Source organism: Diabrotica undecimpunctata, chromosome 2 (genome assembly GCF_040954645.1).
Source record: "Diabrotica undecimpunctata isolate CICGRU chromosome 2, icDiaUnde3, whole genome shotgun sequence".
Lineage (NCBI taxonomy): Eukaryota > Metazoa > Arthropoda > Insecta > Coleoptera > Chrysomelidae > Diabrotica > Diabrotica undecimpunctata.
Window position 1 is genome coordinate 19,084,455 of NC_092804.1, and position 26,993 is coordinate 19,111,447.

Below are 26,993 nucleotides of genomic sequence, written 5' to 3' on the forward strand. Positions count from 1 at the left end.
GTTACTGATAATTATCACTTCAACTAAGGACGTTTTCTTTTATATAAATATACTTGATTAATATTGGGCGTTCGATTTTTCACTATGAGCTATGTAACGATAACTAAAATGCGAGAGATAAAACTCTAAAACAAAAAGCGACCAGTTCAGCTGGGATATAATTTGATACTGACTACGCGAGAGTCTAAACTCTTAAATCAGAAATGCGCCGAATTTTATCGAATACGAAACTAAACACTAACTAATCTGCGAGAGCGACCAGCTAAGCTGGACTACAATGTTATACTGACTAAAAATCCGATTTTCAATATCTGACTATTGCAAGGGATTTGCGGGGGTCGGGGGACAACTTCGATAGTTCTATACAGAGGTAGGTAAAACCAACCTTTTGAATTCTTGTCTAACAGGGAAATTTTTGGAATTGGTCGGAGAAAGTTAATCTATGGGTAAAAATATCTTGAATAGATTTTCGGCTTTTAGGAGAATTTGCTGGAGAATTTACTTAGGTATACTTTAAGAAGTGTAAGTAAATTGCTACCAGGGGCGTAGCAACACTTGTATACATATCTTACAGAAATTTATCCACTTATCTTTAAAGGGACTAGACTTACAAATTTTTTATTTAGTTGCCATTTTTGCAACGAGGTTGTATACAAATGCGCATTGCTTCAATTTCGAGTTGTGTTGAAAGTTCGTTGTTTTGAAATGGTCGTTATAATTGTAGTTTTACTGTAGTTGTAAATGTTTTTCTTGTTTGTTTTTTGAAATTTTCTATCTGTGTATAAAAAAAATGTTTAGACTATGGGAAAATCACCTACAATTTTTCGTCCGACAGGGTGACAGATTGATAATTTTTTGACATTTCACTTTTACACATTAAGGAAACAAAGAATACGATACGTCCCTGGACCGCGACTACTCGAATTTCTTAAACATTTATTCTGACACTTTTTTCGATGGGCGATAGAAATATGGAGGTAGCTTTACCAAAGTCAACTGGAAACTAGGATATAAGGGTACGATTACTGTATTCATAATTCGTCTCTCACCTACTCTTACAGTTCTAATTTTACTTTGCTTTAAAGAAATACACATAGACATAGTCATATCTCTTATATGATTTCAAGTTAATAAATAAAAAAGTTATTTAAGATCGAAATTTGTTTTGTTGATGTAAACATTTTAAGGCGGTTGTTTTTTATGCAACTGAGCATATTAATTTACGTAGCTGAGTAAAACTTACCTCTACTAATCCTTGCATAACTTTAACAACGATAAGAACGTCCGGTTTTTGATAAACAGCCGGAATAATAAGATTAAGAATACAGGAAGATGCTATTGCAGCTCCAAATAACTTGTTGGCTGGATACGCTGCCGCTATTAGGCCACCGGGAATCTGTGTCACGAAATAACCCCAGAAGATGGCAGCGTCGACCGCTGAAAGTGTTTCCGGAGTCCAAGTGTTGTTCTGAAAATAAAACAAAAATGTTAAAAAGTGCGTGATAATCAATTACGTATATTCTGCTTAAAACATATCGAGCTATCGAAAAACATTATGAAGTAGAAAGAAATTGAAGATTTTTATTTTTAGTGCGTTAGTTACAAATTTATGAAAACAATTTACTCTTAAACACCCTAAATTCGTGGAATTTAATATAAAAAATTGGAAAAAGCTTAGTACTGGTATAGTTCTCAGATACTGAAAGGTTTTTTAGGAAGGTTTATAACTGTTGATGATTTTTTCAATAACTTGCTATTAAGGGTCTATGTTAGTATGTATAGTCTAAATCAAGTTGCTTAAGCATAGTTAGGTAGGATATGAACATAATTTGTGGAGTAATAAACTTTAAATATAAATTATTATTAAATAAACTTTAAATCGTCTGGCTAATTGGTCTTTACCAAAGCCATTTAATTAATTAAAAAATATATAAATTAATTTTAAACTATTAAAACGTGACGAAAGAAAACGTAAATTAACTTTGAAGTAGTAAAATATTTGTTATAATCTTGATTTTGAAAACATTTGTTAATTTTTTGATGGATATTAAAATAACCCACTCTTATTAGAATATTGGACATATGGATTTACAATCCATTTAGCAAAAACGTTTGAACTAGAACAAAGGACATCATACATGATGAGGTCCAAAAAGTTAAAATCAAACAAATATCAAACTTGTAACTCTTAAGGAAATTGCAGAATAAGTACAAATATTTTTTAAAAAAGCTTTCGGATACAATTGAATAACTGGCAAAATACTTAAAAAAGGGCCCAAAAAGCTTTTATTACGTTGAGGCATCTCATAAACCCTCCATTTCGATTGAAACACATTCCAGATTATTGGAAAATATCTAAAATTATTATAATACCGAAAACAAGGAAATAATTTGATAGGCCACTATCACTCCTGCCAATAATTTCCAAGTTGTTTGAGAAACTACTCCTAGTAAGACTAAAACCAATAATACAGAGCATATAAAATATATAAAACTTACCATTTTGATTTTGACAAGACCCATGCTAGTTCTCATTCCAAACATAATTATAAATCCCAAACAGCTAAGCAAAGCCACCGTAGCTCTCTTGCTGAGATAAGGTAGCTCTGCTCTGATATATTCATCGATTTTTCTCGGAGCTGGTCGTTCATAGTCGGGTAAACTGTCTGGTGAGCTGATGTCCGCAATAGTACCACTGGCATTAACATCACCTTTTTCCTGTTTTAGTGTTGGCGGAGTAAATTGGTCGTATTGGTTCCTGGAACAAAAAAAAACAGTTTCAGAAATACATACAGCTAATAGAATTGCTACAGAATATTGCTAAGATGAAATGTGTCACATATTAAGGGAAAAAAACTCCATGAACAGACGTACTGAGATCGATAATCTCTGCATCATTTATCGCTCCTTGCTGTTGAATAATCCTTAAAATACTTCTAGTTAAATGTTATATTTCATTAACTTAACTTATGCACACCCAAATCCGATCAAGGCAGGGCCTAAATTTTCGGTTTTTGTCCTCTATGAAAAAAAAAAGTAGCTACCATCGGTGCTACTTTGATACTTATAAACTCAATCCCTATATTCATTTCAACGAGAACTTCAGCAATTTTCACACTTCGCATCCAATGTAAAATCTTTTCCAAAAGGAACCTCATGGTGAGTAATAAATTCATATCACAATTCATTTCATTAACATTCACTAATTCTAGGTTCCCCAACACAATTTCGTGTCAATGGTCATCGGTACCTTATATTTCCAACCTTCCTTTTTAATCAGATTTATATTATAAAAAAAAATTGACTTTTCTATTCTGTCCTGTCTAAACGAGTATTTTTGTTATCTAGTTGATTTTTCGTACTAAGTCTGATTTCCATAGATAGAAAGCCATATTATTTTTTGTTCTTCTCTTCGTAATAGTTGAGCCCTTTTTGTCAAAAATAGTTGCCTTTTTTAATTGATTTGGTGTCTCCAACAATAAAGTTAACTTTCCTTTTTTTATAAAAAATTTTTAATTTTTTTAAATTGTTTACTAAGCTCTAATTAAAACAAGTTACTTTTTCTCCTGTCTTCATGTTTCAATATTATATTGTATATAAGCGATAGAATAGAAGTATTGTATTGTATTATATCGTTTTTTTTTGTTAACATACTGTGACATTTTTGGGACTTTTTTAAGTTTGTATAAAATCTAAAAAAATTTTAATGTGTTTTTTACTGTAATTTTATTGTAGTTATCAAATGTATTTTTTAACACCTAAACCTATGCATTTGACATTGTTTGACATCTTTATATGACTTTACAATCATTAGAACTGAAGAAGTGCAGAAATACTGCACGAAACGTTTTCTATTAAAAGATTGAAATAGTTTTTTCATAGTTTTTTTCTCCTTGACCGATATCCTCATTTACAATGAGATCTCACTCACATTGTGTATTTAAATTTAGACGTTTAAATTTAGAGGGTCGTACTCGTACTCCTTTCAAAATATATATATATATATATATATATATATATATATATATATATATTTCGGAAACAAGCAAAACAATTACCTACGAAGATTCAATAGCAGGAAAATATCCGAAATTTTTCGATGGAAATCACGAAGAGCACGTCGCGTAATAGGGGTAATAAATGTCCGATGAGAGTAACAAGTGAGAATTCTACGAGCACCGGGAGGGTCTAAATAATAAACAGGCAATGCTCTACCAACCTGTTGAATTTTAGGTTACCTAAGTGTGTTTTTATCGAACCCTTGGGAATTCGTCGCATTGGAGTTACGTAGAAGTGGCAAATCTACTTTTATTGTATGTATCAGTTTATTAAATTTTACTACACTCAGAAATATCATGTTTAATATTATTGGTAATAGTTTTATAAGTGAAGAAGGATTAAAAATTTGTATTTTGATATCATCAAGTTAGAAAAGTTAGAAGAAAGTTAGTTAGAAAATTCTATTACTCTAAAGGAGCTCTACTTTCTGTTAGTTATACTAGTTCCTTACTAGTTCCTTAGCTCTAAAGTTCCTTTTGTATAGTAAAATTGTATCTTATTAACAAATCTATCAGTTTTTGTATAGATTCTGTGTTTGCTAGAAAATTGTTGAGGTTACCTAATATACTGTTTATATTTTTCAAACATGGCTCACCGAAAGTGAGTAAAATTAATTGTTTAGATCCTTTTATTTCAAAATAAGCCATTTGCTAGAGCTGTTTTTGAAAGTCATCACAACATTTGAAACAACATGTAAGTTGTTGTCTGTTTTAAAATTTCTCCTTTATTATCCATATTATTATCCCATCGATTTTTAAATATAATGCCCGGTACGAATGTTTTTTACAACTAATGCTATGGAATTACTAAACTTCGTATTCATTTTCAAGATTAGACAGGATAATTCCCCTCTTGAATATGTATATAATATTATGCACATGGCGTATATTTTTGGTACAAACATACTGAACACACATGCGCACGAATATGTTTTGACAACAATTGTGTTAACTACTTTAATTGATGTAGTTAAGAGATAATTAAAAAATAAAACATTATCGTGACCCAATGGAATCTTGCACATATGTAACGTGGCAGCCAAAGTGTTAAAAAATATATTTTGAAAATATTAGCAAAAATATGGGTAAGCAGAGAACTCTTCTCATTCCTCTTGTATTGTTATCTAAATACAAACATCATAACCGTTTAAATTGTTGATTTTTTATGCTATAGTAAATTAAACGAATTAAAAATCTTGATATTACTTAAAAAAAGAGAATAAAAAAGGAATGTAATTGGCCTCGAAAAGGTAATCTCCAAATTGATACAAATTGGTGGAAAGAGACGGAAACACTTCGCACACATTATTTAATTTGTGTACGTTGGATTTTAGCACTGTAATTTAATCTACGATTTACTTAAGTTTGCAGGGATAATCCGGCAACTTGGAGTTTCAGCACGTCTTAGAATTACAAGGTGTTGGGCTCTGGAAGTTTGCTGAAAAGAATTATGGGAATGGAGGCTTTAAAGGTGTTTTGATTAAGCCGGAACAAAAACAAACATTGTTGTGCTTTATTTTTTAGATAGATAGTGTGCTTCCAAATTTTTTCATTTTGAGATCATAATTTAGGGGCAAATTAATGATCTCTCAGTAAGTAGTGAAATATGAGGTATTATTTAATGAGAACTATCACGCTCGACAATATGTTGAAGTTTAATGTCATTCATCAAAAAAAAATCGAGAAGTAGGAGAACATCAAAAAGCCTTTGCAATGGTGATTACCAACGTCGATAATTTTGATATGGCACGTGAAGAAAAAGTCATCATCATCTTCAATGCCGATTTTAGACTGTGTGGAGCAAGAAAACTCTAACCTGAGTTAAACTAAGTATTGACGTTCTCATGTCCGATTCAACGCGTTTAGAAAACTAATAAGAAACGAAAGTGTGAATAAGGTATATTCAACTAAACAACCGCAGATCACTGAGAAAATCCTGAGATGCTCATACAGAGGGAAATTAATGCTCAGAGAGCTGGCAAACTCTGGGGGATTATAGAACGAGACAAACTAAGTCAGAAAATCAAGAAGACAAAATAAAACCACAGGAGGAGTCAACAATGAGTCTTCAAAGAAAACGGAAAGAAAACCGACAATAGTTGCAGACTTTGTCTCTGCCTCAAAAACCTCTTAATGACACCAATGAGCCAAGCTGCCTTCAAACACAATAAGGCACCTAAGGAAGAACTTACCGTCGCTATGAGAAGGTTTGATGTTGCTTTGATATAAGAGGGTATATCAGAAATAAGTAAAACTTTCTGAACTATTATAGTTAGTGAATAATGAATGTACAATAAATCAGTATGATTGGTATAGAATGGATCGTTTTAATTTTTCTAGTTATAACTGTTCATAAATTTTTATTGTCATGTACCATGATATGCTTATATTATCTTGTAGACTGTTTATTTTGCATCTAACTACGCCGTATTTTCAAGTTTCCATATAATTAATTTCGTCTTCAAAGTACTATAACTTCTGCTATATATCATAATACCAATTTTTGGATTATAAACACACATTGCAATTTCTATCTCAAAGTAGCTATTAAAAAATGTTTATATTAACATTTGGTTCATTCATAGTCTGGTATAAATAATACGCAGACGCCATGATTTGGGCAGAGTTATTTTAGTTTCCGATGACGGCACATGTTAATTAAGACTTTCAAGTAAAATTTTGTGTTGATAACTTGTATTAGTAGTAAGTTCTTTTAATTTTGTTTGGTCACGAAAATATAGAAATAATTATCTTTCTAGAGTTTTATCATGGGGCTGCATTCAGAAGCCGCCCAGATGCTTGGGTAGACTAGATAAGACTAGCTTTTAGTAATTTCGAGTTAAGTATGAAAAGATATTTCACGACAGATTTTTTTATAATTGAATTAGAGATAATAATATATGTATATAATTCATTTTACGACTAAATTTTCATTTATTTCACTTATTATAAAGTTACATACAATCATAAATACGTTAAAATACTTCACGGTGTAGCATTTGTAAATTTGTTAAGGATTTCAAATAGGGGAGAGGAGGCCAGATCTGGACAAATTAAAAAAAATTATACCGCAAAATCAAATTCATTGTAAAGTACTGGCTTCTTCAATGTAAGACTCACATATTGTGAATATTTGTGTACATTTAAATTTGGCAGTTATTGAATTATTTAGGGCACGTGCATTAAATTCCAAGTAGATATAATTAGTCCACATGTGTCCCTAAGGAAGGCACATGTGGACAAGACAATATTTTCCATCTGTTTTGATGGAAATACAATAATAATAATTTTTTTATAAGGGCAATTTTTAATATTTATTTAACATAATACATTGAATTATCCCATATTATATCCATAAAAATGAATGGAAAACCTAAAAAAGGAGCTGAATCTTGCTGTCCCAATTTTTTTTAGGAGCTGGCAATTTTCTCATAATATGGTTTGCAGAAATATTACTCTAATCCTTTTGATCTGGAAATACAACTTGTCATAAATACTTCTTGTCGCGGCGTCATTTAAAAAAAAAACTAAGAATTCTGACTCTTCTAGTTCCTTTTTGATGTGACCAACTAAGAATTTGAGTGTTTTTTTTTGTAGAAAATTTAATGAGAACAAAATCCCCTTCCTGGATATTAGTAAGATCCAATTCAAGATCTTTACCATCTTCAGTCTCAACTTCCATAAGACTATCATCTGATTTTTCGCAATAATTCTTAATTTCGCTATCTGATATCTCCTCATCAAAAACTTTGCGAATATGGGATTTGGATTTTTTTCTATATTGCTTGCTTTTCTTTTCTGAGCCCGTTTCTCTTTTTCCTCCTTTTCTCTTATTTCATTTTCTAATCTATTTTTTTTTCTGGTGTAGCGGTCAGAATTGTTGAAATTTTTTTCTTTCTTTCTTTCTCAGAACTTATTCTCACGGCCTTTGGGTATGGTAGAATTTGTTCCGGAAGTTTTACATCGGAAATAATTACAATTTTGGAACTTTGTTTTTCGGTAGTTAAAACAGGTTGACAATTATTGTTGACTTGTGGTTGAACATTTGCCGATGATAATGTAAAAATCATTTCGAAATTAGAGAGCGTACTGCAATTTAGACAATCATCAGTTGTGGTATCTCGCTGCAATACATCATTGACTTCCGTAACTTCAGCTGCTACGAAATCTTCTGAGGAAAAAATAATTTATTAAAGGGATAGCAATCAGTGTTTAAAAACCCAGAAATAATGTTTTTCCTATTAAATGCTTCGTCAAAGGCTGGAGCTGTTAGATGTGCAATGTCATAAATTGTTATAGCTTTTCCCGGATGTGTAGACATTCATAAGTTGAATGCTACACGACAACGACCCTAAAAGCGCAAATAGACGCACATCTAGAGGCTTCAAACGATATGTTGTGTGTGGAGGAAACGTTAAGAGTACTAAACCATTTTTCCTGCAATACAATATAACATCTAACGTTGCATGTGTATTATGGTTATCCAAAAGTATTAACGCAGGGTTTTCCTTAGAAGCATGCATGTTTTTTTTTAATATGTTTTACAACTTCGATGAATCCCTGCTACCTTCTGGAGCTCCAGTCAGGAATGACTTTTTAAATCACACTCGTGGAAAGACATAAACAGGTGGAATAGCATTTCCATTGGCAATGATTATTCCAACAAACGTCACTTGCTCACCTCTCTCTGCTCCAACTGCTTGTCCCACTTACTTATAGCCCTTATTTGCGACCACTTTTGGCATTTGCAGAACAGTATTCACTTCGCTTTTATCTACGTTCACGATTCTATCTATCACTAGTAAATTTGTACGTTTTGTAAACAGTCTCTAGGTTATCAAAAAACATGTCTACGTTAACTTTATTAAAACTGATGTTTCTGGCTAGACTCGTAGACTCCGGTTTTCGCAAAGATTCATTTTTTTCAAACTTAAGACCATATTCATATGCGAATGTTCGAATTTGAAAATATTTTTTTGAAAATTTTCATTTAAAAAATTCTGCTGTGTTGTATATTTTGATGAAAATTTTATTTCGAATATTTCTGTATCATTTATATGTTTTTGATTCAGTTTTTTAAATCTTTTATGTAACATGCACTTCTTCAATCCATATCTCTCCGCTACCTTTCTGATTGATCGGTTACCTGTTTTTATATTGCAAATGGCCTGAACTACTACGTTTTCAGGAATATTACTTCATCAGTTTTTCTGATGTAGGTTCTCACCATATTTCGAACTGTAGGGTAAAAAAAGAGATATTTTAGGTTGTTTTGTTTTGAAATAACCTCTGGGGTACAATTGGATACTGTACACTTGTTCCCCTGTACGGTGTCCACATCTGTCCCATATGCATAGTTTTTCAAAAGTACCGGATATCTGTTTTTAGTTTATGACTAGAACAAAACTGCAGACACTTGTCTGATATCAAATATGACATATTTGTTATAGAACCACTCGAAAAGAAATCTAGACGGAAAAAAATCAACTGTCCACTTGTGCTTCTGTCCATATGTGCCTCCCCTTCCCATACATTGATTTTGTTTTGATTTTCTAAATTTCTTGGTACCTCTGCAATATTTCTTGTACACATACAATTAGGGTACACGGTCGTAGTATTTTCAAACCTTTTTAATATCCTTTTCAGTGTTGAATGACTTGGAATTGGTCTATTTTTATATCTTACGCTAAATAAAGAACTGCCAGTGCGCGTACTATTGCCTGAATACAACATCTTTATTACTACTACTTTCTTTTCAACTGAGTATATTTCGTCAACTTTATTGTTTTTTAAATAATAAATCATAAAAAATATTCAAATATTGTTAATATCGAATTTAATTGTGACCAAATGCAACCCGTTATACACATTCTGTCTAACGTATGGTCTAACTTTGACAACAATACTGGAAAATGTATTATATTTTTGCAAAATTTTGATATATTTAATTCGTAAAACAATTTGTTTTCAATAGAGATTTCATATATATTTTCACTATCTTTGATGCTGTAATATTGAAGTCGCTTCAGTACGCTACTGAACTCATCAATTTCCAGCAATTTTAAAACATGAACGAAAAAGGATGAATCAAACAAAATCATTTATTTTATAATTGGATGCAGCAAATTAAACTCAAATTGATTTATAGTCCGTTGTTCGCGGAATTTAATTTCGACTTTTCTAAAAAGTTGATAGGAACAGTTTGAGGATTGAATTTTTATTTTCTGTAATCCACAAAACTATGTGGTTTGACTATAACACAATATTATACAAACTTGTCTTGAACAACAAGTTCAGAAAAGCAAAATTTTATTGTTACGGCTACATTATGCGTTTCCATTACGCGTTACTGCAAGATTAAGAAACAAAAAAGATATTGAAGCAAAGCTTCTATACTGGCGTTGTATTACTTTTTATCTATAGTAAAATGCTGAGGGGAGCGTCACGAAAGTAGCTCCACGACACGGCGTCATGGAAATAGCGCCACTACAAAAATAAGCTTCAAAAGGAAGGTTGCGCTGTAAAGTTGATGGAGTTCGTTTACCCATTATCCGGGCAATATATTTTACTTACGTAACCGGGCAACTCGGGTCCGTCGAGCCCACCACTTTTCTTGAATGTATTTTTCATATTTACCCATATATTTCTAATATTCTTTTTTTATTTTTTATTAAAGTTAAATTTAAATTCTCTAGATTAAATCTTTATTTTTTAGTAATAATAAACATAGAGAATGTACTAAATAGAAACATATTGTATCTATTTATACCGAAAACGGCTTTCTTTATTTTTTTATATCAGGAGTCTCGTCTAACTGACAAAAAGAATCTCCAAGTTGAGGGCTGAGTCTCAAAAGATCGCAGCGTGGAAACTGCTCTACCAGGTACAACACCCTGCCAGGTACGTAAGTCATCTACAGACAATTCCGAGATTCTAACATCGAAAAGATTATAATACCCATGTTCGTCCGTCTAAAGATCTGGTCTACTGGCAAGGATCGATCCCACCGTAAACCGATAATCTCAACGGAAATAGGGGCTCGTGCGACAATCGTAGCGAACTACGATTGCCTAGTAAAGTCACATTGTTTTGAGCCTTTCAACTCTCGGAACTCCAAGAGACATCGTTGCTACCTTTGATTAGAAAGGATACGGCCTTAGAGGGGTTTAGGCATAACCCCACTAATGGTAGCTTCGCACCATTACCCGCTCGAGTAAGTGCGTCAACCAAATGTCCGAACCTGCGGTTCCTCTCGTACTGAGCAGGATTACTATCGCAACGACGAGTTTTCAGTAGGGTAAAACTAACCTGTCTCACGACGGTCTAATCCCAGCTCATGTTCCCTGTCTATGGGTGAACAATTCAACGCTTGGTGAATTCTGCTTCGCAATGATAGGAAGAGCCGACACCGAAGGATCAAAAAGTTTGTAGCTTTAAATATAGTAGGTCCATAAAACTTACTCCAAAGTATATCTACATTATGGATGTTGGCACTCAGGTGCCCTGCAGTTAGTCCAATAAAGGCATACAGCCCTGTAGAGTCGCAATATTTCAAGTTCTCTATCCCCAGAACTTTTTCGGCTTCTTTATTTGCACACTTCACTATTTCGTTCACAATTTTTTGTCGTCCTGTCGAACACTCTGAAATCTGGGAACTTGTAGCTACACATTCTTCTTCATTATCGCTCAATACTACTTGCTGATCATCCTCACTTGCTTCCCAAAGATGATCTTCAATTTCAGAGTCACTTTCAATGCCACCTACTTCAGGAGATTCTTCATCATCGGAATCACATAAATTATTAGCAATATTTAGCTTTTAGCTAGGCGTACCGTTTAGTAATTTATCAGTATCTGACATTTTAGACTAACTTACCAATGAATTGTCATGTCGTTATTATGAGAATAACACGTTAGACATTAATTGTTACAAGAAAGCTAAAGTTGTTTATTTGATGATGATATTGCAGGAATGAGGTAGATATAGAGAAAATACGTGAGATTTATTGAGAAATGTTTTTGGTGATAAAAAAACGCATAACTTAAAGCAGATTTTCTATACAGTTATTTGTTCAGTGATCAAATGACCTTCTCCAGTAGTTTGAGTTTTACTAGTATCTAAAGCACGGTCGCTTTAGTATTTAGTTTGAAAATGAAAAAAATAAAATAGGTGGGGACTGTAGGTTGTAGCTTCATTATACTTTTGGATCTAATTATCTAATTATGCTAAATGTGCTAATTTTTAAATATTCTATAGAAAATTTTCTCATCGAAATATAATAAATCTCCGAGCATGCATTAAAACGCAAGATCATCACGTTCCATTTTCTCTAAGAACTGTCGTAGTCTCTTGCCCTCTAGATCGAGAAGCAATTTCCAAGGAACATATTCTGAAGCCACTCGACGTCACTTGCCGGCATCAGCTCTCCTCGCCATCGTTTCGTTACGCTCCGTTCGTGGTCTCTGCTCAGCATTCATTGCGGCTTCTAAGTGCTTCGCAATCAACCGACGATGAGGAATCATATCACAAAGAGCCAGTGTCGGGGACACTAAAAGGAAATTTTATTGTTTCATATTGCTAACCAAGAGATAGATCTTCATAGAGATTGATAGCCCAGTGATGATTTCATTATATTATCTAATAAGAGTAGCATTACGTAAAATAAACGAAAGTGTAATTCAAATGCAGTTAGAGGTACTTGTGGCATCCATATCATTTTTGTTTGTACAGCCAATTTACAGTATCAATGTACAGTATCATTTTGAGGTTAGAAATTTATTATCAGTAGTAATATCCCTAGGACATTGATAACAGACGAGATAATTTCATGACAATCGAAAGCCCGTTCCTTGGTAACAGCACGAAGCCGAAGGCTGACTGAAAATTATCTACATAATATATACAAAAATCTGTCTCTAAACAGTGGCGTAGGTACTTTAAAAATGGAATATGTACTCAAGATTATATGTTAAAATAAATACGTACATTATTACCTTTGAACAATCAAAGTGTTGGTACTGAACAAGAAAGAATGCCTTTATAAACCAATTCACTTCGATGGATTTCGATATTTGGAGCAAAATTTTCGCTTCGTACATTTCGTATACTGTTCTTGTCACAGTTATTGATACTTGTTCACTGTTAATGTTTGTGGCTTGATATCATTTCAGTTTCTTCCAAATGTCAAAGGTGTAGTGTACCCATTGTACAATTATGGCATGTATTTATACGAAATCATTAAAATAATTTCAGAGGTATTAGAACTGTATCATAGGTGTGGATGAAAATTATTAGAAGATGTAATTAAATGTTACAGACAATGTTACTGTTGTATATACTCGCGGTATTTACATAAGTAAGTTTCACAAGGGGTGGATTTTATTTGTCTCTAGCAGATTCACGGATCTACGTTACTTTTTCGTTTTAACCAGTTCAAAGGGAGAAAAAATTGTTTATAGTAGCCGACGGCCACGGGCTAAAAACGTCTTTTATGATTATTTTATTGTCTTCCATTGTAGATGACAATCGAGAGAGTGGAGAAAAAGCGTCTGTTGTATATGGGAACCAATATATAAGAGAGGCGAAAAACAGAGAGAGACGAGTTTATATCCAAAAAATGTCTGTTTCTCAAGAGTGGGGTTAAAGTTAGGAATAGAAGTTATTACGAAGGGTTGGCTTAGGTAATACTTCGAAATTATTGTTGGTAATTATAGAAATCATAAAGTGAAAAATAGAATATTGTTTTCGCATGTGAAACATTGAACACTCGTCATTTAGTGTCGCATGCACAGCTCAATTTGCTTGAAAGCGATAATCATTGGGACATGGCAATCGCTGCAGATACGATCATTGTTTGTGATAATTATTTCCGCATGTTTTCCATCGAATCCACATAAACTGTGGGACAAGTAGAACGAAGACCTGTCAGATGACATTTTACATCGAATTTGCGTTATTTTAAGAGTTCTCATTCTAGGGGTGAATGAGACGATACTTAACTAGGCTTTGCTTTTGATTGAATGCATGTATTACATTGTGCTGCAGTTTGTTAGTCAAGTTAGGAATGCCTTCGCTAAATTGTGAATTGAGGGACGCTTTCAAACAAGAATTGGAACGTGAAAGTGAATATTATCAAGATACATTGAACCATTACATTGTTCTGAAGCTAGTTTCTTATGGGATTTTAATATGGGAATAAGCCACAATTAAAGGCTAAAGTACGTTTATTGACGTTTCAATTTCCACTTTGGAAATTTTGGAAAAAAAGCATTCACTAATGTTTGTATTTTGAGAAGGATTTACGAAGGGGAAATTAGGTTGCTTTCATCAAGTCCTCGTAGACACATTGTCTCAGGACCAGCAACTTCACGTGGAGTCATATGTCGCCATGTTACCAAATCCACTGGTAACTTTAACATCATAATATTTACCACCGTATAATGTAAACTAAATTTACAAAAACAATTTTTAACGGGTTTTTACCCACATATTTAGTGGCTCAATACATGTATACCCACCTAGTGCACTGATGATGGAATATGGATTCCGAAAACGTTTTGTGATATAGTCAGATTGGGTTTTTTAAATTATATACCTTTTATAAAGGATTTTTAATAAAATTTTTTTTTTAATTGTGGCTTATTCCCATTTAAATATTGTTTGCCAAGAGTTCTCCAATAAATTGCTGACTATCGGTAATGGTCGTGATATAGATAATTGTAAAAAACTGATACATTTTATACACAGTTGTAAAAAATAAATGAGTTGACAAGTACTTTGACAGTGTGTAAAGCATTTCATTTTCAAATAATCTTAAAGCTATGTTCTAAAAAAATTTGTTCTTTTTAAACGATGGAATCCCTCTTATGAAGTGGTATTTTTTTAAATCTGACTTAAACAAATTTAAAATCAAATCGTGAATACTGTTCTGAAGCTATTTTCTTGTGGCATCTTAATGCAATTACCATTTTCGTTGGGAATAAGCCACAATATAAGTTAAGAATAAGTTTATTTTTAACGTTTCGATTTTCACTTCGGAAATCGTTCTCAAAATATAGTAGTGATTGAATAGTAATTAGTGTAGGGGGCTCGGAAGACTAAGACTTCGGAAGCTCCGAAGAAGACATTGGAGATATTGTCGAAAGCTCGGCGCAGTGATAATCGTTGCAGATTAACCCGAAAGCCTGTTAAGTTTAATATTAATTCTTACTGTTTGTAGGTAGTTATAACACCTACAAAACTGTTGACATAAGGAACACGTCTTTGGATGGTGTCTTCAAGAAACTAAACTGAGAGAAACGAAGTATTAACACATGTTTAATATTTTAATCTTCTATGATATCCTAAGGATATAATTATGATGGCTTATACAAAAACAATAGTATCTTGGCATAATTTTTACATTTAAGAAAAATATTACGTTTTTGGGGACTATTAAAAGCCGACATGGAATTTATGCCGACGTCGACGCCGGCGGGTCGTCGTCTGTATTTCAACAAACACAATTTCTATCAATTCGTGAAGTTGAACAAGGGATTTCTCTCTAAGAAGCTGTTTTGTTGTGCGAGCACGTACCACGTATCAGAGTTGCAACATGCCACTTTTCTATCGTTCCAAATATTTTTTGGTCCGAAATTCTGTCGACTTGGATTTCTAATCATCATAGATTATTATTTGGGGGTAAAATCAAGCATAGGACTCAAAACAAAAAATGGCAGGTCCATAAAAATAATTAAAAAAATACGCAAACAAATAAAAATGTAGTTTAAAAGTGTGAAAAGTGTTACGTTTTATCCATTTAATTTTATTCACTTTTCTTTTATCTTTTTCCTTGTAATCTTTGGTCGTCAAGTTTATAAAAATGGAGATTTTCTAGTCAGTTTTCAAGCCTTTTTAGCACTTTAAATACATTTTGACGTGACAACGTCTTAAATTAGGTTGTGGCTCGGAGTCATTTAAGAAAAAGTGTAACGCCCGCTCACGTCTGTTACAGTGAGTCGCCGAACGAGAGAGAGGCCCGCCGGACCGGGGAATGCCTTGCGTCTCTCTCCCACTCAAACATGATCGGTCCGCTGCGCGCGGCACTAGAGAATTAGGCGCGTTGAATCGCTAAAGTTGAAAATCGTTGAAAGTATCGTTAGCTGTGTCTGTAGTGAAAATGTGGAGTGCTTAGATTCGTCATTTACAACAACTACAACAATAAAGGTAAATAATTGTACACTAATATTTCATTATCGTAAACTATGATTGATTGATTAATTGTTAGATTGACACAAAAGTTGAGAAACTGAGTTTATAGGTTATGTCATACTATTGACAAATGTTGATAGTGTTAAGTAAATTATTAGTTTAAATCACTCTGCAATCAATCGTAATTCAGTCGATTGAGAAGAATCAGCGCGTATTGCTAGTCAAACATTTAAAATAACAAATTATATCTTCTAACCTGTCAAAACAGGGCGACCAAACAAACGAACTAAACCGACCAATCACCACGCGCGGAGTTAGAATTTAACTGTGTTTAGGAAGAATTTCAAATTCCAATTTTAGTAAATGTTTTAATTTTCAACTTTACCATTTACATTTACAAATTTTAATTAATTTCAAATTTATTTAGCAAAAATTTGAACCTTCGATCTGAATAAGTGTTTTGATTTTCAAATTGATTCTTTAAAATTAAAAATATTAAAATATATATAATCAGAAGTGAACGTCACATAACATTATCTGTACTTATTATTATTTAATATGTAGGCAAATACATGTGACCATACTTGGTAGACACAATTGGAAATAGTAATTTTTTATAACTGAAAAAAATAAATATATAAAATACTGGTAGCAAACAATAACTTCAATGATCGATATCTCCGCAACTAATTGATATATCGAAAAAATTTTCAAATAAATTTTGTAGAAAATAATAAGATCAATAATATAATATAAAATAAATAATATATAAAATAATATATAAAAATATGATATATAAAATATAAATAATATATAAAATACCTAATAAATCGGTAATGCAATTCTTATTTTCATTCAATTCCTTGTTCCTATTGTGCAATTTAATAATATTCATATCAATAAATATTCTACCGAGAAAAAGACGTTGTCACGTAAAATCTTCGCCCGTAAAACCGACTTTACAGGCAAACGATTTTTTTACTATATATTTTATTTCAGACAAATTCTTTTTATGAGTTGTTGTGATTTATAATTACTTTAAGTTTAACTTCAACTTAAGTTTACCTTCACAAGAACATCAAATCATTCCTAATAAGAAAATGGATTCAACAAGGAATACGATGTAAACCAGAGTTCTTTAGGGATGGAAAATATTTGTAAAAAGCTGAACTGGAGAGACTACGAAATAAAATATAATTATTATACGGATGAACAATCCAAAATACGCAGATGATTTAATCTTACTTGCAGAAAGCGAAAAAGATCTGAACATGGAAAACGGTGTTGAAGAACAATACAAAAATAAATCAGGCAACAAAACCGACGAGTAGGTCGTCACCTACCTATACACGTATAGCGCCAATCACAAGACGCGCTGCCAAGGACCTGCCGACAGAAACGCGCCAAGATCGACTATTTATATTTATAAGTAACCGCTTCGACCGGGAGAGGCAGTTTACTTCAAGTACCAGCAAGAAGTGTTACTACCTTACTTGACAATGATAGATGCGACTTTGCCGAAACGTCGTCAAAATGATGATTTTTCTTAAAACCAAAATTATTCAACGGGGACTCAAACCCGGAAAACCACAGACAGTTCATTCAGCTCCCGCGGAAATTTCAAGTGTATCATGTTTGATTTTGGTTCTCTATTTTAATTTTGTATCCTGGATATATACTTCGTTTGTTGTCGTATTGTTTTGGATATTAAAACAAAAACAAAATAATCTGCTAGGGATAAATAATATACATTGAGAATATTGATGATTTTCTCATTCAACTTTCGTCCAGATTTTTCTTGACCGTATTCTTCTACTGTCCATATTAGGTTTTTTGAGTATTGTCTAGTTCATCTTTCTTTATACACATCTAAATTATATAGATGGTTTTTTTAATGTATGGTATTATTTTAAGCTTGATTCTTGAAAATTTACATGACATCTTATTATTTTACCTTCTTTCTAAATATTTTTGATCAAACTGTTGAGTCTACCTTCAAGTTTAGAATCTATATCACTCTTATTTACAAGCCCTTCATCGTTTCTTTACTTACACGGTAAGATGAAAAACGTGCATTATTTGTCCACGAAGCGGCGACTATCAAGGTATTCATGAGCCAAGAGCACGAAGTAACGTTTCATTGTGATTTCACGGTTTTAATAAGGTTTGCCTTCCAGATACCCGGCTAGCGTTCGTTTACTACATTTAAAGCATCAACTTAGCTCGAGCATGGGGAAGTTAGACTGGGGCACTACATTTATCAAATAGTAATTCAGGTGCCCTAAGGCTAGCTTAGGGAGGCTAGAAACCTCGCGTAAAGTAAAAGTGTAAAAGCTGACTTGATTTTGATGTTCAGTATGCATAAGTACGTAGACCTATCTATCCTTTTAGCGTAGAAACATGCATCAGAAAAGCTACCACAAGGTAGCACAGACGTCGCATTTTCATCTTTCGATGTCGGCTCTTCCTATTATTGCTAAGCAGAATTCGCCAAGCGTTAGATTATTCACCCATAGATAGGAAACGTGAGCTGAGTTAGACCTTCGTAAGACAGGTGCGAAGCTACCATCCGTGGAATTGTGCTTAAACGATCCGAAGGCCGTATCCTTTCTAGTTAAAGGTGGCAACGATATTATATAATGCATTATCACTCAAAGCAACCAAATGAAATATTTAGTCTTCTAGGCAGATCACTGGAACAGCTTCTAATACATTTTAATCAATGTCTTCTATATTCAAAGCAGCATTAACATTATAAGAAGGAAGTTCAAAAATGTCAATAAAAGCATCATCGTCATCAGATTCAGAAAAGTTAGGGTTAATTATTGTCTTCTAATTCAGCAAGTGATAAAAATTTCCTGGTAAAACAAAATTTGGTAGGTTTTAAAAGATAATTAGCCATTGCACATTTTTTGCCGTATAATTGGAACTTTTATATATTTGTCATTGACGTTCATACGGGTAATGGTCATAATTTTTAGAAAAGAAAAGTGGTAAATCACCGAGATATTTTAAAATTAACATCATTTTTAAATTCTTCGTTTAATTTTTGACAAAGTATTTTTCTTTTCTTTTTTTTATAAGGCTTCTTTTTTATGCAAATAAAATAAAACATATTTTACCTGTATTTTTCATTTCTTTAATACATTCTAAAGAACTATCTCATACAATATCATTAAACCAGAAAAGTACCATAAGTACCAATAATAACATTTTAATTCAGCGCAAACCTACCAAAATGTTAGCTACAATGTTAGTTTTAATTTTGAAATGTCTATAAAATCTTACAAAAGTATATGAAAGAGCTTTTTTGACAGAGTAGCAGAAATAAAAGGCCAGTATATTTCTATCAGTATACCATAGTTCTTCTGTATTCAAATGCTGAGCCTTTCTCACATTGGCGAGATACAGTAATCCTATGAAGGCACTGATTTCTGTAACATCTGTACATGGAGAGTTGGATATGGTATTTTTGATAAGACCGTCATATTTTCTCAAACTTTTGTTTTGTGCAGTCGACAACTTGGGGAAATAGTTTCATCCGGAAAAAAGAGTTTCCAACATTCTAGCACAGTTTTGCAGTTTTTGGCAACGTTTTTGACACCAAGCAATTTTGTTTTAATGTTTTGACGAAAAGTTTTGTCTTTGGACAATGAAATTCTGTGCCGTAACCACATGGTTTGTTGGTCTTTTCCCAGAACTGTCGGTAAATTGGTTCATTTGTTAAAGCTTGTATTTATATCAGATGGCGGAGAAATTTGAACTCTACTCATTTGTTATGTTTCACTTTGAGCTTCAACTTCACTCATTTCCTCAGTTTTTCTTTTAACACTGCCATATCAATCTCTTTGTACCATCGTAATAATTGCTGTTTAATTTTTGGATCCATGTTCGATAAAACAAGAAAAAGCCACAATATTTTATGTTATTGATTTTTTCTAACAATCGCCGAACGTAATAACTAACCTGTTAGATTAAATTTAACGCTGGCTCCTTATAGCGTATCTCATTTACCCAGATTAAAACAAGTTCACTTAACACAAGTTAGGGAAACTAAAAATTTGTTAGTTTTTTTCTAATATAGTCAGTGATCGTGGACTAAATTTGGTCTAAAGTCGAAATGTGAAAGCTAAAATGAAAGAAATTAAAATTTCAAATTCTTATGTTGACTGCTAATGTTGCCAATAAATGAATGGCAGTAGTAGAATAGGAGGAGAGTAAGATGACACTGATTAGACTACTAGGCAACTAAAGAATAAAGACACTATTTCGAAAACCTTTAACAGACGTAGGTATTTGATAAAAAATAATGCTAAAAAACGATTACATTTATATTCTCACGCACTAAATGTTTGTATCCATTATACGTCGATAGATCGCATGTTGACAGTAAAAGTAAATGGAAAGCACACACCAGTAATTTCAGACAAAACCGAAGATTAGATTAAGCGCCAGTTAAATCGCTGTTTTATGATAAATGTCCCCTAAAAGACTTGTATAATGCATTTTAACGCAGACTTCCATAACATGTAATCACTATCTCAGCATTGTGTAGGGAACCATGTTAATGTATTTTAGTCATCAGCAAAAAGGGGAGAAACAAGGATGAAAGAGCGCCAGGGATGGACTGGAATTTTTTAAAGATTTTTTTAATGGCATACGATACAAAAGTTATATAATTTTTTCAAAAATAAGTTTTCAATTAGATTTTAGTTGATATGGTAAAAAGAAAAAAATAAAGAGGAAAATACTAGATACAACCAACTCTATGAAGAACTATGTAAAAGCCAATTAACAGAAGAGAATAAATCACATATTATATAACGCAAAGTAATAAACCACGGACCGAACTTCTACCTAATATAACAACACATGAAGTAAACCGATTAAAAAAAACTGGAAAATAAGAAGCTGGAATTTCTGGAGAAGCTGCAAATGTTAAGTTTAACTACGTTTCAGAGTAGCAAAGAAAACCACCAAATTTATTAAGTGATCATAAATCCCTCCAAAACCCAAGCAATACTTTTTAAATCTCCATATTGTCGCGATGTCCAGGGCCGGATATCACTTTTGGGAGAAGACCTCATCTTCAGAACCTCAGTTCTCTACTTGGGAGTTCACTTCACAAGGACTCTCAACAGTAAGGGTGATGTTCAGGAAACCTTAGATAGGATGAGGCAGAGGTTTAACCTCCTGAAAGTGCTGTCCGGCAAACTGGGCGAGACATCTTCTAAAACTTTGTTGCACACATATAAAACTTTCGACAGACCGATAGTCGAATACAAGTCATGCGTCCATATCTCCCTCAAGACACACCAACTCAATGCCTTCATGGCCATCGAACGTCGTATCTTAAGATACTGTATGAGGAAGGACTGGTCGTATCCATCAGCCCACATACACGCATTAGCCAATATAACACCAATAAAGGACAGAATCCTAACCCTCAGCAGGAAGTATGTCCTAAGAACCATAGCTGGCTCGAACAACAGAGCCAAACGAACAATGAAGACACCTTGCAATCATAGAGGGCAAATACTCACCAGGCTTCCCTTTAGAAAAGTTCCATTTCCTCCAGCTAAACTTCTTCACAATACTGGACACGATCTTCCTGATGATAGAGCCGTTCCTAAAACTTGGCTGGTAACCCCTGAAGTACCTAAATTGGCATGCTTGGCAGCTCCCACTTCCTCTGGTGCGTCTCTGAATTTTCTTAGATCGCTCACACAATACTCATTGTGTGAACCATTGAGTAACCCATTCTTTGAAGAGGCCCAGGCCTAAACAAGGTAAAAACTATCTTGTCTTGTCTTAGTGGCTATTTACCTGAAGATATTTATAACGTTGACAAGACTGGTCTGTATTATCGAACCTTACCAAGTAAAATTTTTACATTTCATAATGAAAAGTACACTGGGGGGGGTAAATGTGCTAAGGAAAGGCTGGCCGTATCATTGTATGCAAATTTAAATGGGGAAAAAGAAAAATATGTGGTGATTGGTAAAAGTAAAAATCTTGTAAAAAGTTGATAAACTCTAAGTAGACTGGTACTACAACAAGAAGGCCTGGATGACCAGAAATATCAAGAGAGATATTTCTGGAGAAAAATATCTATTCACAAATTTGACAGAAAAATGCAACGTCAAAAAAGAAAAATTCCCTTATTCCTAGACAACGCAACATCCCATCCAGATATTCAGTTATATAATATATCGATAATATTTTTGCGAACTAATACTACAGCACATTGTCAACCGTTAAACCAAGGAATAATTAAACATTTTTTATTCCTGTATAGAAAGATTTTGATGAGAAGAATGTTATCATCTATCGTTTATCGTTGTTATCGTTTCAACCAAAACAATTGAAAAGTGTTTCATTAGGTACGATTTAAAAAAAAAAACGATAGTAATGGAGAAAATTACTATCGTTTGGAGAAAAAAATTGCGGAAAATCTGGAGCTACAAGACCTGCAAGGTGATTAGCCGTTGTCATTTTTTTTGTAAGAAGTAATACCTACCTTTTTTACATTAGTACTTTAAATCCGTAAAATAGTTTCGAAACACAATATCGAAGTACAAACACGTCCATATCGAAGCCATTTTATTGTTGCTTCTTAAAGACAGAAAATATTTATTTTTCACGTTGAGAAAGCCTATGAATATCTGTTCTGATGAGCCCTATTAGGGCGAAATACGTATAAACAGATACATAGACACTTTGTACGTGAAATTAAATCTTGACTGTCTTTTTCATTAGTACTTTATTTTGTTTTCTTTGTGTATATCTTTAGAGATTCTTGTAGAGGCATCTTTAGACAAAACAATATTCCTACAATTTCTGGTCTGTATATATTTTCGTTTATAATGTATTTACATAGCAAAATTTATGAATTTAATAAATTTCAATTTAACCATGTTTATTCAACAAGATTCAGAGACAATCACTTTATGCTTACACAACATCGTTCTGTTTTGTTGGAAGGTAGCACACATTATGCAGCCATAAGTTTCTTTAACAAATTACCAATAGATATACGAATGAATTTACATCAGCCAAACTTTCGGAGGTGTGTACATCAATACATTTGTGAGCTAGAGCCATATTCTAAAAATAACTTTTAATTATGTTTTATCGCGTTTATTAATTTATATACTTTTAAGATGTATTTCCGTAACTTTGACTTGTCTCATACATGTACTACGTATAATGTCGCATGTGATCAATAAATTTGACTTGACTTGACTTGACTACTTTGTTGCGGACAAAATACTGTTCTTTCATACATTGTCTGTTAAGAAAGAACGATAGAAAAATGAATGGCTTTTGTTAAAAGTGTAGATCTTTGGGTAATTATCGCCTACACCTAGCGTCAGCTTATATAAAACAACTCCTGGCCCAACAGCCGAAGCACTCAGTCACCATCAAGCACTCAGTCACCAGCAGTCTGTTAGGGATAGTCGTTTCGTCCAGTAGGAGTGGAGGCTGCTTCATCATCAATACTTTCGTGGTTCCTGTATGTCGTGGAAGACGTCCTTTACGATAGCGGTTGGTGCTATAATTGGGGTAAAGTACAATTAATACACCATGTCTTGTTGCTGTTTTTTTGGCAACAACCAAAATCTTTTTGATCTAAATGTTTTTCGTTATACTGTAACTTGGGTCTCTTGTACTGGGGCAAATATACTGAGATTAGCTTTGCCATTCCATCAGTCTTGATCCCAAAGCATGGCACAGCACTCGTCCCCCACCAGGTTTTTTTCAACAGGGCTTAATTCCAAAGCATGGTGCAGTACTTGTCCATCATCAGGTATATTCCACCGAATATAACACGAAACCAACGGTGCAGTGCACTCCACCATGTGCTTAGCTTCTAAGAGACCTGATATCATACTTACTATACGCAATTTTCCATTCAGTAGCCAATTAAGGAACACAGCAGGGCAAGTAAAGTGTTTGGTTCGGAAAAATTTGTCTTTGTTTTTCTTATTAAGGCATTTAGTCATTTTGTAGAGTCATTGTAACGTAGAGGCAGGTCTATGTATTTAAATAAAATGTTTCTTTAAATGTTTCTTTAAACGAACTATCTCTAAGAAGAGCTAGCCAGGCTAGAGATCTTCATAATTATCTTGGTGATGGTGAAGAGGAGATACCTTGACTAAGGTTGATCGCTTCACGATCTTATGTCAAATGTGGATTTTAAAATGATATAACCCACATGGGTAAAACATTATATATTTAGAAATTAAGCTATTGCCACTATTATTAGGTATCGTTTTAGGTCCTTTAATGTTTTCAGTATATATAAATGATCTAGCAGCAATGAAAATATATAGAAAGATTATTTGTTTTCTGAAAATACTGTCATACTTTACATGAGTGATTCTTGGAATAAACTTTAGCAGAAACAGAAACTATAAAGGTTCTAGAATGGCCAAATAGGACATTACTGAGAGTTAATGCTGATAAAACTTATTTCATACCATTTTCAAAGTACAAAAATAATTTGCAGTGCTTCTTAAAATCAAATCTAAGCTATAATAACGCATACACTAAAATAAATAGGAAAAAATACATAAAAAATTTAGGCGCTTACATTGATTGCCACTTGAAGTGGATGTATATTTTAATATGGTATGTGAAACTCTAAGAATGTTACTATACAGATTTAGATATCTCAGCAATATCCTTAATTTGTCTTACTTATAGATAGTATACTATTGTTTGATAGAGTCACGTCTTAGATATACCACTTTAGAATGGGATGGAACATATGCTTCTCATTTGAATAAACTCCAAATACTACAGAGAAGGTTTTTAAAAATGATGCTAAAAAATCTCGCTTACATTCACCAGAACTTCTTTATCAGTAAGTAGGTATTAATAGTAGACAGTTAGATTTATTAAACATAATTTTGCTTACATACAAAAACAAACCTGTATTAAAATCAATAGATCATACTTACAGCACTAGAAGAGAAGGTTATGACTATGTCCAAATTACTAGTACTTGTAAATCAATTGGAAAACACAATTTCACATACTTTATTCAAAGAATATTTAACTATTTATCCGAGATCTATCAAACCTACATGATAAAAATCAATTCATTCAATGTGATTAAATCCATTTTTATAAAATTTCTTAACAACGCTGGATCAGAAATTTTAGACGCGATCTTCTTTAATTAAATTCATCATATAACTAATACTATCCTATATACTTTGTAATAATATTTTATATTATTAACCTGCTGGTACTGTAGTACAAATATTTAAATAGTGTAATTAAGGGTATTCTCTGAGCACAACCTCTGGTTCATCAGGGGAATTTTTTCTTTGCTTATTTGCTAACAACTATTTATTTGTACAACATATTTAATTTAGAATTAATTTGTAATTTTTTTCCATAGCTTATGTTAAAGTGTTGCTATAACAACTGTTTTGAGTAGATAAAGTATCACTTTAACCGCAAGGGTTAATAAAGTGACACTTTAACAGCAAGGGTAGATAAAATGTTTAAATTTTATTTTTTATTCAATAAAATTTACAAATTCAAACACATTAAGGATTAAAAACAACTGAAATTTTACAATTAACATTATTAGAAATATCTATTTTTGGAGCATCACAACTTGTACTCGTTTGCTTAAACACTTGATTCGAGGTACTGGATTGATTTTATATTGGATACAGAGTAATTCATATCCCTAGCAACGGAGCAACACAATTGCGATTTTTGTGCTAAAAATTACAATTTTTAACATTACAATCTTTTAACATCTTTATCATCGTCTAGCCATGTCTTGCAATTTTTAGAAGGCTCCAGATTAAAGCAGAAATCTGAATTTGTTTCGAAACTATCTTACCGATTTTTCTATCAGATGTCGCTATTGCGTCCATAACGAAGCCATGTTATTGTTGCTTCTAATAAGACAGAGAAGATTATTTTTCATGTTAAGAACGGCTATGAATAACTATTCTGATGAGACTTTTTAAGTCGAAATACGTATCAATAGATACATAGACGCTTTGAACGTTACATCAAATCTTTTCTGTCTTTTTCATTTTATTCGGATCTACTCTGTATGAGTACGAGAAACTATTCTGCCTAGATGAATAGACATGTCGTGGAATGCAAATTTTAGATTCCCCATGTCTCTTTTAACATGTTTATCATCGTCTGGCCATGTCTTGCAATTTTTAGAAGGCTCCAGATTAAAGCAGAAATCTGAATTTGTTTCGAAACTATCTTACCGAATTACAATTTTCTTTGAAATTCTATTTTTCACCTGAACTTGAAGTCTTGCTATAGAAAAAAATGTTGTATTGCACACGACGATAAAATCGCATTATCTTCTCGAGCGTAATTAGCGTCTCGACTGACGTCTCGACACTAAAAAACGCTCTCGAAGATAAAGTACAATTTTATCGTCTTGTACAATAAATAACTATTATCATATTGAACTATTATATTGTTACATTTTTTTATATTGTATAAGAGGAAGTTAATAATAATAATAATTATTATTATTATTATTGTTTTAAACAGAATATTATTCTTTATTTTATATTTATATATTCTTCAAAAATCTTCAAACCAATTGCTTTTATCTTTAAGACAATTAAAAAAATATATTGATATTTATTAATTGGCTTCAAAACACTTTATACTTACTTTTGACGAAATATTTTTTTAAAACCTTTTTAAACCTTTGGCGCAAGTACGGATCTGACTATTTATGA

At 32.7% G+C, this 26,993-nt stretch overlaps 1 protein-coding gene across 1 annotated transcript in view; it reads right to left on the bottom strand.

Moving 5' to 3' along the window:
- VGlut (Vesicular glutamate transporter) overlaps window positions 1-26,993 on the bottom strand; it is a 221,396-nt gene that overhangs the window by 14,526 nt on the left and 179,877 nt on the right. The window contains exons 3-4 of the mRNA XM_072521257.1: window positions 2,500-2,758; window positions 1,244-1,468 (exon numbers count right to left, since the gene is read on the bottom strand). Coding sequence (XP_072377358.1) covers window positions 1,244-1,468; window positions 2,500-2,758 — 484 coding nt within the window. The remainder of the gene's footprint in view (window positions 1-1,243; window positions 1,469-2,499; window positions 2,759-26,993) is intronic.